Genomic DNA, 13,154 nt, shown 5'->3' on the forward strand with positions numbered 1-13,154 from the left:
CCAGGGTCACACAGCTGGGAAGTGTCTGAGGCCATATTTGAACCCAGGACCTCCCATTTCTAGGCCTGACTCTCAATCCACTGAGCTACCCAGCTGCCCCCTAATCTAATGGCTTTTAAAAAATTCTCTCCCTCACATTTCCCTCCCCACACTTAATAATAAAAATAAAATTCTTAACAAATGTTCACAGGCCAGCAAAACACATCCTTACATTAGCTATGTCCAAAAACGTATGACCCACACTGCAACATATATCCTTCATTTCTCTGATAGGAGGTGGGTAGTGTGTTCATATTGTCCTTTTTTTTGAGATAGAAAAAAAATTTAAAAAGGGGGTGGCGTGAGTACCCACTGGGAAATGTCTGAACAAATTGAGGTATGTGAATACAAGGAAATATTATTATGCTATCATAAATGATGGACATGACAGATTTGTGGGGAGATTTGTATGACCTACTGAAGAAAGACAAAAGTAGAATTAGAAGAATATATGACTATAATAATAACATAAATAAAAACAACACTACAAGGCAGCTACGCTCATTAATTACAGTGACTGGCCTTGGTGCTAGAGAATAGATGATAAAATACATTCCCCTCCTCACCAAAAAGAGGTTGGGGACTCTTAAAAGCCAAACGTTATATATGTTGTCAGTTTGCTTAGCTATTAAATAATAACTGTTGTAAAGGAGGATTTGGTGGTGGCAGGCATATTGGCAACAAGTCAGCAAAACTTTTTTTTTTTAAACTGAAGTGGAATTCGCATCAGAGAATGAAGAAAGTCACTTCTCCCTGAGACTCAGTTTCCTCATATGTAAAATGAGGGCAGGTTGCTCTACATGGCCTCTGATGTCCCTTGCAGCTCTGGATTCATGATTTATGATCCTGCGGAGTAGGGTAAATCACTCAAGGTAGTGGCAGAATGGGTCTAGCATCCAGCTCTCGTTATCTATCAAGTGCTTTTTCAACTACCTGCACCAGAGTTTTAGAATTATGAGTGCCTTTTACTATGCTTTTATGCTTTTAAAACTGGCACCCTATAATTGATATAAATGGAAATTTCTTATTGAATAGAGAATTGCTTATTAATGATATTAGCCAGAATTCTCCTATTCCTTAACTCTGCTAGATAATAGCGAATATACTTCTCCCAAAATGTAGCTGCTTAGGATCTGTCTGGTATTCTGGAGTCTCAAACTGACAGTAAACTGACTTGATAATGATATCAAGGTCACATCTGTATTGTTAATAAGCAGCAGAGGCAGGTTTTAGACTCAGGGCCTTTCTGACTATAGAATAATTAATGCTCTTTTTCCCATATCACCTTTGACCTTAATTCCTTCTATGAAGTAGAGGGACTGGACATGGTGCTCTCACTTGTCCCTTCCAGATCTAAAATTCAATGATCCTAAAATACTGGGATTTTCATCATAAGTCAATTAATTTCTAAGCATGATCAGTTAAATTGCTTTTTCAGACCTTGGCTTTATGTATATTGATATTAAATGAAGATATTCAGCTGCCTCTTCCCTCAGATGTCATAATTGCTACAGTCTCCTTGTAAGTTATGGGTAAAATGCCACAGCTTTCAGTCAGAACTTAGAGACTACCCATCCTAAATTTTTACAAATTTCTGTTTCGGGTCATACCTCTGAAGAATTGTCATCTTGTACATAAGATCATAAAGTTAGAACTGGAAAGAACTTTGGAAGTCATCTAGTCCACCCCTTTCATTTTACAAATGAAGAAATTGAGATTTAGAAACATAAAATAATTTGCCTAAGGTCACATAGGTAATAAGTAGCAGAGCCAGGATATGAACCTCAGTAATTTCATTCCACTCTACTTAACTGCTTCTCTTGAAAGACTGCAAAGAGAGAGAGAGAGAGAGGCACAGGAGACTTGGCCACCTATATGCTAATGAGTAGGGCAAAGTGGGACATAACATCAGGGCCCCCACCCTGTCATGCCTAAACCATAAGAGAAGAAAGAACCATCCTGATAATGTCATTTAAAAGCCGAGGCTATTTACCTCAAGATAGATTCCATAGGATAGGATGGCAGAAAAGAAACTGCCTGTCCTCCACCAGTAAAGGTGTCACCTTGGGTTCTTCTATAGCCCATCAGACCTCCCATCCCATTCCATCTCTGTTGAAAAGAAAAAATAAATTAATACCACAAAATAGGAAATGTTATTCTCATGGTTATTTACTTTTTTTTACTTTCTAACCCAATTGTCTTGAAATTTATCATTTATGTAAGCAGTTTTCAATGGTAATTGTATAAAAGAATGTTCCAAAACACTAATAAGAATAGAAACACAAAATAAAACAACTTTGAAGTGTTACCTCAAACCCAGCAGATTGGTTAAGATGACAAAAGACAAAAAATGTTGGAGGAACTATGAAGAGATAGGCACAAAAATGTATCAGAACTAGTAAAGCTATGAACTAGTGCAACCAAGCATTCTGGAAAATAATTTGGAATTATGTCTTACACATCATTAAAATGTACATATGCTTTGATATAGTGGTACCACTATTGGAGATCCCATGGAGCTTAAAGAGAGAGGAAAAGCCCAATGCATGCATGCAAAAAAAAAAAAAAAAAAAAAAAAAAAAAAAAGTAAGAAAGAACTTTTTTGTGGCAGAAAAAAATAACCCTGGAAACAAGTTGGTTGCCCATCAACTGGAGAATGGCTGAACAAATTGTGTAGCTCCTCATAAAATAATATTTCTTAAACTTTTTGGGCTCATGACTCCTTTATACATTATTAAGGACATGCTTCCAAAGATCTTTTGTTTATATGGGTTATGACTATGGGTATTAGAAATTAAGACATACTAATATCACAAAAATAGTTTTGCCCTCATGGACCCCCTGAAAGGGCCTCAGGGAAACCACTCTAGGATCCTCAGGACATGCATGGAGAACTGCTGTCATAATGCATCATTGAATTATACTTATCAGATCTGGTTGACCACGTGGGAGCTTTGAATTATTTGTGATTCATCACTGAAAAGAGAAGATGATGGAGAATCTGTGATTACTTAGAGGAGCTAATAGCTCAAAGGCTATACAAAAGGACTGACCCACTCTCTCTCTTACCAACTGTGAAGCCTGGGAGGGCTTTTGGGGGCTGTTTCCTGAGAGTTAGGTAAGGCAAGGGATGATATATATACCTTTTTTCACTTAGCCTCCATGCTCTTTTCCATGAACACATTTCTTGCCCCTGTAAGATTGTGCCCATCCTCTTGGATCCTTTTGTCTCTTTTTAATTATTTTTTATTATTCATGGATGAATGAGCTTGCCAAAATGTATATGTTCAGTTTTGGAAGCAACTTTGTGATATGACAGCATTAGATTTCATTTGTTTGGTGCTGACTCCACCATTTTAGGGACTGCTAGATTTGAGCCATGAACATAATATTTTTCCATGGAACTTAAATTCAAGTTTGAGAAAGGTGATCTTAATTGGAAGCAGACTCCCTTAGGACTGAACCCAAAACACATGCATAGGTTTAAAACAGGTCGTTGCCAAGTGCCCCAGCTCTATCTAGCATGCTGAGAAGTGGTTCCTCAATATTAGATATGAAGTAATAAAATGTTATTATACCACAAAAAATGACAATTTCAAAAAAATTTCAAAATTGGGACAATTCTGTATACTGATATGCCACAAAGAAGGAAGAACTAAGAAAAACAATTCACACAATGACCACTATTATAAAGGATAACAACTTTGAAAGACATTAGAACACTTTTTCATGTGCTTATTGATAGTTTTGATTTCTTCATGTGAAAACTGCCTATTCATATCCCTTGGCCATTTGTTGATTGGGGAATGGCTTGATTTTTTTGTAAGTTTGACTTAGTTCCTTATGTATTGGGGGAAATTAAACCTTTTTCACAGAGTTTTGTTATGAAATTTTTTCCCATTTTCTTTCTTTCCTTCTAATTTTAGTTGCACTGGTTTTGTTTGTACAAAACATTTTTAATTTGATGTACTCAAAATCATTCATTTTATATTTTGTAATGTTTTCTGTCTCTTGCTTGGTTTTAAATTCCTTCCTTTCCCACAGATCTGACAGGTATACTATTCTTTGTTCACCTAATTTATTTGTGATTTCATTCTTTATATACATCATTTACCCATTTGAAATTTATTTTGGTATAGGGTGTGAGATGTTGCTCTAAACCTGATTTTTCCCCATGCTGTTTTCCAATGTTCCCAGCAGTTTTTGTGAAAGACTGAGTGAGTTCTTGTCCTGAAAGCTGGGATCTTTGGGTTTATCGAACACTGTCTTGCTGAGGTCATTTACCCCTACTCTATTCCATTGATCCACTTTTCTGTCTCTTAGGCAGTACTATATTGTTTTGTTTTGCTTTTAAACCCTTGCTTTCCATCTTAGAATCAATACTGTATTGGTTCCAAGGCAGAAGATTGGTAAGGGCTAGACAATGGGGGTCAAGTGATTTGCCCAGGGTCACATAGCTGGGAAGTGTCTAAGACCAGATTTGAACTTAAGACCTCCCATCTCCCATCCCAGTCTGGCTCTCAATCCACTGAGCTACCCAGATGCCACCTACCATATTGCTTTGATGATAACTGCTTTATAGTACAATTTAATTTCTGGTACTTTGTGGAGAAACATTGGAAAATGGCAGTAAAGTTTTTAAGTATCCATAAATCATTTAATTAAAAAATGAATACTTTTTGCTTTACCTTTCAGAAAACCTATGATACTCTAGTTATAATGCATGATGTTAAGTTTTTTGTCTTCTCCTTTTTCTTTCTACAGTGCCTGCTCCAAACTTTCTCATTTGTTAAGCTAACTTGAGATGTAGCTCTGAAAACTTTACAATCAACTTTCTAAACAATGATTCTCTTAGGTGAGTAGTAAAGGCATTATAATCCTAATTTTACAGATAAGGAAACTAAAGACCAGAGGGGAATGATTTTCCCATGGCAACATAACAAGGAAGGATCAAGAGAGAACTGAACCCTTCTAGTCCAGCACTCTTATCACTGCTTTCCTGAGAAGGTCAAAGCCATGTCACTTGAACTCCTGTTCCATGTGAAAACTTTTCTTCTCTCCCACTAGAAGATCTTTGTAAATTGGGATTGTTTCATTCTTTTGTATTTATATCCCCCAACACAGTACCTGGCACATAGTAAGTACTTAATAAATTCTTATTGATTAAGCAAAGTCAATCAATGAGTCAAATATTCCTTCTTTCCTTAGGTAAATGCTATCCTCTGTCTTTTATTCTTGAACTTTAGGAAAGATAGTATGATGGTATGATCTGGATACATTATATTAAATCTGAATTCATTCATCAAATTCTTCCTAATTAATAGCTAGTTGAATGTATGTAGCATGTGCAATTGTATACTTAAGTGTATTTAAAGTTGTTTGAATGATGCAGCCAAAATTCTGGTTCAGATGCTCATCACCTCTTACCCTCCCCTCTTCCAAACTACCCAATTACTTTAAGAGGGTATCATTATTCTAATCATCTGGGGTCAAAACCTTGGTGTCATCCTCAATTCCTTCCTTCCTTCCATACCTCATATACAGTCTGCTGCCAAATCTTGACATTTCTATCTTCAAAAATATCTCCTTTACATTCTTTTTTCTCCACTCTCACCACCATTACCCATGCTCATCTATCCTATGAATTAGTAACAGAACCTTCTTTTTGATGTTTCCTTTCTTTTCTTTGCTTTTTTTACATGTTGCTATAATTTTTAATAACTTTTCCAACATTTTGTGATCCATGTTCTCTGTCTTCTTCCTTCTTCTCCCCCCTCCCTAAAATGGCAGGTATTATGATAGAGGCTATGCATGTGCTATATGTATACATATTTCAACGTTTGCTATATTGTGAAAGAAGGTGCATATCATTTGTTAAAAAAAACAACTCATGAAGGAGATAAAGTGAAATGGTATGCTTCCATCCATGCTCAGTCTCCATCAGTTCTTCTGTGGTAGTGGATATAGCTTTTTCCATCATGAGTTTTTGGAGTTGGCTTGGATCCTTGCATTGTTGATAATAGTTAAGTTATTCACAACTAATCAGCATACATTATTGTTGTTACAGTGTATAGCAGTCTTCTGGTTCTGCTCACTTCACTTTGTATCACTCATATAAGTCTTTTCAGGTTGACATAGCCTTCTATTTAGTCTTCCTACCTCAAGTCTCTTCCACTCCAATCATTCTTCCACTTAGTTGGCAAAGTAATTTTTCTAAAGTGATCATGCCATCTTCCTAACAAATAGACTCCCAAATTAGTTGCAGGATTAAGAATAAAATCTTCTGTTTGGTATTAATAGTTGTTCATAAACTAGCTTCTTCCTACCCTCATAGTCTCCTTATATTTTACTCCCCTCTATTCATTCTGTGATATAGTTATGCTAGTCTGCTTATTGTTCCTTCAACTCCCTTCTTCCTGCATAGAATGCTCTTCCTTCTCACCTCTGCTTCATGACATCCCTGACTTCCTCTTTGGAGGTCTTCAAGTAGATGCCATATGAGCATTTATTGGGTACATTCAAATGGATATTGTTCTCAGATATGGATTGGATATGAAAGTTAAGGTCTTTTAACTCTTACAGTTCTATGACAGTAGAACTCAAGTCTTATCATGACATCTCATCTAGTATGAATATCTGAGTTTTCAAGGGGACCAGGAAGAGGAGCCAATAAAGGAAAAAGAGTACTCCATTTGGACTTAAAATTTTGGTTCATATCTTAACTTTGCCATTTACTATGTATTAAACTGGGCTTCAGTTTGTCATCTGTAAAATGAATCAATGAATGACCTTGAAAGCCCTTTCTAGACCTAAATCTACAATTTTAGAATTCTTTGAAGAAAACCAAGAGTGTATAGTGTCACCCAAACTACAGGAGGAGAAAGTATAATAGAAGAGGTGGCCAACAATGTCAAATGCTTTTTAAAAAGTAGGGGGAGAGGGAGGTGAGGAGTAAGAAGATTCTGAGGTAAGTTTGTAAGGAGTTCAAGTAAAGGCATCAAGCATAAATTATTTCTTAGAAATTTGGTGGTAAAACAGAACAGGAAGCCAGTTACTTGAAAGACTGAAGATGTTAAAGGAAGTGGTGTGTGTGTGTGTGTGTGTGTGTGTGTGTGTGTGTGTGTTTTAACATAAAAAATATAGGGAGCCGGTAAGTGTAGCAAAGAATAGAGACTCTCCACACCGAAACAGAAAGACAAAGCATTAGATAAATAATTTTCTTATAGAAGGTCTTTATACAGTCACAATTTTGCTTAAGTGTTGCAATTTTCTTTTGTTATGTGAGATGGATCTAATGTGGGTAATAAAAAGTTAAAGATTTCACAAAACTTATTTTTAAAATTTTGCAATTTCCCTCAGTTTTGTTTTAGCAGTGATTTTTATTCTTGTTTGTACAATATTTCATTACATAGTGTGTATAAAATATCAAGACATCTGACTGTTCTGTACTCGACAGATTTTTCTCATTTCAGCAAGAATAAACAAAAACAAGTAAATAAGAAACAACCTCTTGGCTGATGTAAATGATCTCTACTGACCACATAAAAACCACCTTCTATGCATTTTTCATGAGTAACTTAAATCACTCAGCATGATATGGTCATTATGTCCCTACTTTAAAGATTCTTTTGTAAAAGATTAAAGGCTGTAAGTTTACCCATATTTTCAATGTTGAAAAGAAAACCTTTGGATTGGGAAATAAACCATTTCTCCAATGTTCTTTCCTTTTTAGTAAAGAAGAACATTCCTATTTGGGATAAAGGTCCAAAATTAAATTTCCATGTTACATATATTCATGCATTGGCTTAGGTTCACTACAAATTTAGGTTACATAATCTCAACTGGACTCTGCCTGCTGCTAGACAATCTTACTATATCTCCCTTTAGACTCACTATCCCCATTCTATCATGCTGGCTCTTCCAAACCTTTTCATTCTTCCTTGAACATCTGATATCTCTTTGCCCTCCTTCTTCTCTGAGAACTTTAACTCATATTTTACAGAAAAAAATTGAGGTTATTTATCATGAATTTCCTCTTCATCTCAACTCACTTGAAGAAGTGGACCTATTCTTTGTCAAGACTAACCCCCTCTACCACCACAAATAATGGATCCCACTCTATCCCATCTTCTCTAATAGACTACCCACTCTATTACTTTTTTTTTTAACCCTTACCATTTGTCTTAGAATCAATACTGTGTAATGGTTCTAAGGCAGAACAGTGGTAAAGGCTAGGCAATGAGGGTCAAGTGAGTTACCCAGGGTCACACACCTGGGAAGTGTCTGAGGTCAGGTTTGAACCCAGGACCTCCCATCTCTGGACCTGACTCTCAATTCATTGAGCCACCCAGCTGCCCATCTATTACTTATTTTCAATGGAAATAAGCAACCCCTGAACACTTGGGGGTGGACTATTCATAGCCTCCGTTTATGGTGAACTCCAAAAACTAGCTCATCCCATCCATTTCTCTCAGCATAACATAGTAGAGAGGCACCTCTCATTTAGGAAGATCTGGGCTATAGTCCTTCCTCTGACACTTTAATTGTTCAGTGCCCCCAGGCAATCCTCTAAGACTATATGTTGCTGATCTGCCTTTAAGAGAGAATTTTTTCATTGAAAGTTCCCTACACAGATAAAATCTCAGATTTGGGTCAAAAACAGACACACCTGGATAAAGGAGCAGATGCTTAGCCTAAGCTAAATTAATCAGGCTCACATGGGTGGGGTACCTGAAAGTCCAAAAGGGCTGGATGAGCTAATACCATAAAAAGTAAGTTGACATCACCCATTGAGGCAGCAATGTCTATTCATCATAGGACTTAGTGGAAGGAAGGAGCAAGCTGAGAAAGAGAACAAAATGGGTCAGATCCGGGATAGGACAGGTGGGCAAATGCCTCACAGGAAGCAGATGGGGCTTGGCCAACAATCAGGATGTTGAAACTATGATCCAAAAAGCAGAGACTGACTGAACAGCCCATACTATGTCAATAACAACAGCTGGAAATTCAAAGAATTGTGAGCAGAGATAGTCCTATCTTTCTAAAATGCTCAGCCTTTTAATGATATGACTTGAGAAGTCTGTCATTCTATTCAGGCAAAATTTGTAACTTTTTAAAGCCAAGAGGGCAGGCACAAGTATCTTATCTAAATTACCTTAATCCCCTTAGGCTTAAGAGGATGCTCTACACAAAGTAAGTACATTATTAACATTTTTGTATGACTGGATTGACAGTTTCTTAGAAAAGTCTTTTACTTCTAAAGTCTAGGAGATTACTTTAGGACAAATATAGGGACATTTTATTATTTTCCCTTCCCTTTCCACCAAATGAACACACTAAAGATGTGAAAAAGGTATCATCAGTTCACTGTGCCTGAAATTCTACCATTGTAAATTCATTTCTTTGGGTTAAATAGTGCCTCTACACACAGTTCTTTTTAAAAATGAAAACAGTTTTTGGATATTTATCACTAATACTGGAGAATGAGTTAGTCAGTAATATAAAACAAATCACTAACATCTTAGTATAGCTTGGAGGCAGCTAGGTGGTAAAGTGTTAGACTTGTGGTCAAGAAGGCCTGAATTAAAATCCTGCCTCAGAAACTTACTAACTGGGTGACCCTGAATAAGTCACTTAACCTCTCTTGATCTCTGTTTCTTCATCTGTAAAATAGGGATAATAATAATAGCACCTACCTCATAGGGTAGTTGTGAGGATCAAAAGAGATAAAATCAAAAGTTTTTTGCAAACTTTAAAGTAGTATAATAAAAGCTAGGTATTATTAACTATTATTAATTATTCTCTTCTTTTTAAAATAACATTTTATTTCCCCCAATTACATGTAAAAACAAATTTAATATACATTTTAAAAAATTTTGAGTTTCAAATTCTTTACTTCTTCCCTTAATCCCTCCTGATATAGATTTTACAAGTGCAATCAAGTAAAACATTTTTACAATTATGCTCTTCTTATGATAGGCAGAATCTTTGGCATGAAGCAGTGGCAAACATTCTGGACTTGGAAAAAGAAGAAACTTGGGTTCAAATATCTCCTCTGAATTGCTGGATGAGAGTCCATAGACAAGTCACAGCCACCCCCCCTTTTTTTAAAATTTAGAATATTTTTCCATGGAATCATGATTCATGATTTCCCTCCCTGCTTCCTTCCCCAATTCTGGAACTGATAAGCAATTCCACTGGTTATACATGTATCATTGTTAGAAACTCATTTCTATGTTATTCATATTTGTAGCAGAGTGATCTTTTAATGCCAAAACCCTAATCATATTCTTATTGAACTACATGATGGATCATGTGTTTTTCTAAGTTACAACCTCTTTGAAACTCATTTTTTCATGTGAGATGAGCACAAGAAAACATAAAAACCTATCTCATAGGATTGTTGAGAGAATTGAAATGAGATGATATGTGTTAAGTACCCTGTGAACATTAATATAATATTTCAATGTCAGGGGAAACTGAGGCAGAGATTAAATGACTTGCCCAGCTAATAAATGTCTAAGACTAGATTTGAATGCAGATTTCCTCATTTCATGTTCTGTACACTATCTACTGAGCCACCTAGTTGCCACAGTCTACAAAGGAAGATAAATAATGTTTCTCTTCTTTACTCCCAGCAATGCTGGAGGAGCACATGATTTCCCCACCTTCCCATAGATGCTAGATAATTTGGATCATCCTGCTCAACTGTATTGGAGATAGGGTTCAATTAATGGAAAGAGAATTGACTATAGAGTCAAAGGGCCTAGATTCAAACTCTGGTCCTGGAATTTATTACTTCTGGGACCTGGAGCAAGTGACTTAACCTCTCAGCTTCAGTTACCTTAAGGGTGTTAGATTAGATAGCCTCTGAGGTCCCTTCCAAATCTAAATCCATGACACCATGAATTGTCCTGGGAATGAGTAAAAAAATCATTTTAGTAGAAATAAGACAACTAAGGAGAGATTAGGGGCTCTCCTGGGCTTCTAGACCAACAAGGAAATATTCTTCAGAGTCTAGGAGAGAAGATCAATCTACAATGTTCACCCTAGGTAGGCATTTCTAAGCCAAGTACTACACAGGAACATCTAAATATTAAAGTTATTTCCTTTTACTTTGCAGATTTAGGAATCAAGGAATTTGCCTCTCTCCAAAAAAGAACAGAAGCAAAAGATGGCAGTGGAAGAATACAACGTTTGAAATAAATGATGGGTCTTTCCAAATTCTAGTTGCCATATTATAAGATACCCATTTGACAAGCTTGGCAAAAACCAATATGGTCTCTCCTAGGAAACCATCCCTCTGAATTTCACTAGGAGAGGCTCTTTTTACCTGGAATTCTATTAACTGGCATCTCCACTAAACCCCATTTATGAACTTCTACTATATGATTTGTTATAAAAAATAAATAACTGGGCTCTTCTTGATACTGTTATGCTCCTAGGGATATTGGTTAGGGAAGTCGGTGCCCTTTGTATTCCCCTAGGGAGCTGGTGGCTGGGAACACCCACTCAGTCACCTTGGTTTGATGGTATAAGTCCCTTTCTAAATATAACAGTCCCCAGGTAGGACCCTTATAGGTTTGTGGATGGGTAACCCTTTCAGGTCCTACCTGGGGTTGGATTAATTAATATTATTGGGCTCTATTAGCCTTGGATAACTCTTTCAAGGGTCGTGATTCAATGACCACTCAGGAAGGTACTTAAATAAACTTTATCTATAGATATAGGGAAAGGAATAATTGGGAACGGATTGGGGATAAGAGACCCTGTCACTATAGCTATGATCAATAATCCTTCAGGACTGTAGGCTGTTATTTTAGTAAACTGGAGCTTTTTTTCTTCCCCTCTGGTTCAGCTTGGCCACGGCCAAACCAGAGAGTAATCTGCAGATGTATGGATGGTTTCTCTCAGCTTCCTTCCTCTCAATTTGTAATGTCAGCCTTACAGCCTTCAGGAAATACTTACCTTTCACCTCTCTCTGCTCCTTCTCCTTCCCTCCTCCAAGTTACTACCTGGGCCCAAATACCTAAATATCTAATGATGATCAAATGCCTAAATATCTAGGGAGATTCAGAGCAATGTTCAAAGATCAAAGATCCAAGCTCCAAGGTCCAAGCTCCAAAGCCAAAGACCTCCAGAACCAAAGACCACCCCCCCAGATCACTGTGAGGGCTATTTATATACTCAGGCCAACTGACTTTCCCCTCTCCTAACTGCCTCTGTGAACATTCTGAGGTCTCGAACTGTCTTCCATTGTCAATCAAGGTGAGACAAACCAACTCTCAGCTTGAATATAACAGATTATAACTGATATTCACAATGACAGCTCAAAAAACTGTATGACCTGTAAATACTTCATCATAAATCAATTAAACCAGCATTTATTTAGCTCAGAGCACTAGACAATGGTGATACAAAGCCAAAACCAAAACAGTCCTTGCCCTTCTAGAGTCTATATTCTATCAGGGAAGATGATTTGTACACATGAAGTAGAAGGTTAGTTGATTCTGAAATCCTTCCCAATTCCAAGTTCTCCTAGTTCTATTAAAAAAGTATATTTCACTGAAATATCATATAGTAAAGGAATGTTATTACATTTTTTCATACTTCTTTCCTTAAATACATAATCCTGGTCATTAATCTTTATGTTTCCTTAATGCAGAACTCTCCTTTAGGCCTTTCATAGCTGGAAAAACATTTGAGAAAAGGAAGAACAATTATAAGAGCACATTTAATGAAAAATTCTGAGGCAATATCCCCTCCCCCAAACACACACACACACACACACACACATTTTTTTTAGCACCTAAATATCAAGAAAACCACTAAGCAAAGAGCAAAATTAAGGTGATCCTTCTCATAAAGGAGTTAAATAAACTTGAGGATTAGCAAACTTAGAGAAGAGTATTTGAAAAGATATTCCAAGAATTATAGCCCTTTCTTTTTAATACATGAAGCAGAAAGGTGAAGAAGAAATGCTGACCACAAAACTTATGGCTTTGAGGAGGTAGGAAAGGTGTCCTTGTTAGCTACTGACTTTCTCAAGCAAGCAGATGAGAGTATCTTCTGATACCTTTCATCACCTTGTAGATGAAGTTAGATTAAGGTTCTTT

General features: G+C 36.6%; 1 protein-coding gene across 2 annotated transcripts in view; it reads left to right on the plus strand.

Moving 5' to 3' along the window:
• The window catches only part of LOC123247086 (putative ferric-chelate reductase 1), a 47,262-nt gene extending 35,816 nt beyond the window's left edge, over positions 1–11,446 (plus strand). Inside the window, exons 11-12 of one of the 2 annotated variants that reach the window (XR_006506136.1) lie at positions 4,804–4,894; positions 11,162–11,446. Coding sequence is in view for 1 of the 2 variants with exons in the window: in XM_044675885.1 (XP_044531820.1) it covers positions 4,804–4,842 (39 nt within the window). In the remaining variant the exon portion in view is untranslated. Of the gene's footprint in view, positions 1–4,803; positions 5,151–11,161 lie in introns of those variants that run through there. The other variant, XM_044675885.1, reaches the window with a different exon arrangement.
• The last annotated feature ends 1,708 nt before the right edge of the window (positions 11,447–13,154 follow it).

The sequence above is a fragment of the Gracilinanus agilis genome, chromosome 4 (assembly GCF_016433145.1).
Source record: "Gracilinanus agilis isolate LMUSP501 chromosome 4, AgileGrace, whole genome shotgun sequence".
NCBI lineage: Eukaryota > Metazoa > Chordata > Mammalia > Didelphimorphia > Didelphidae > Gracilinanus > Gracilinanus agilis.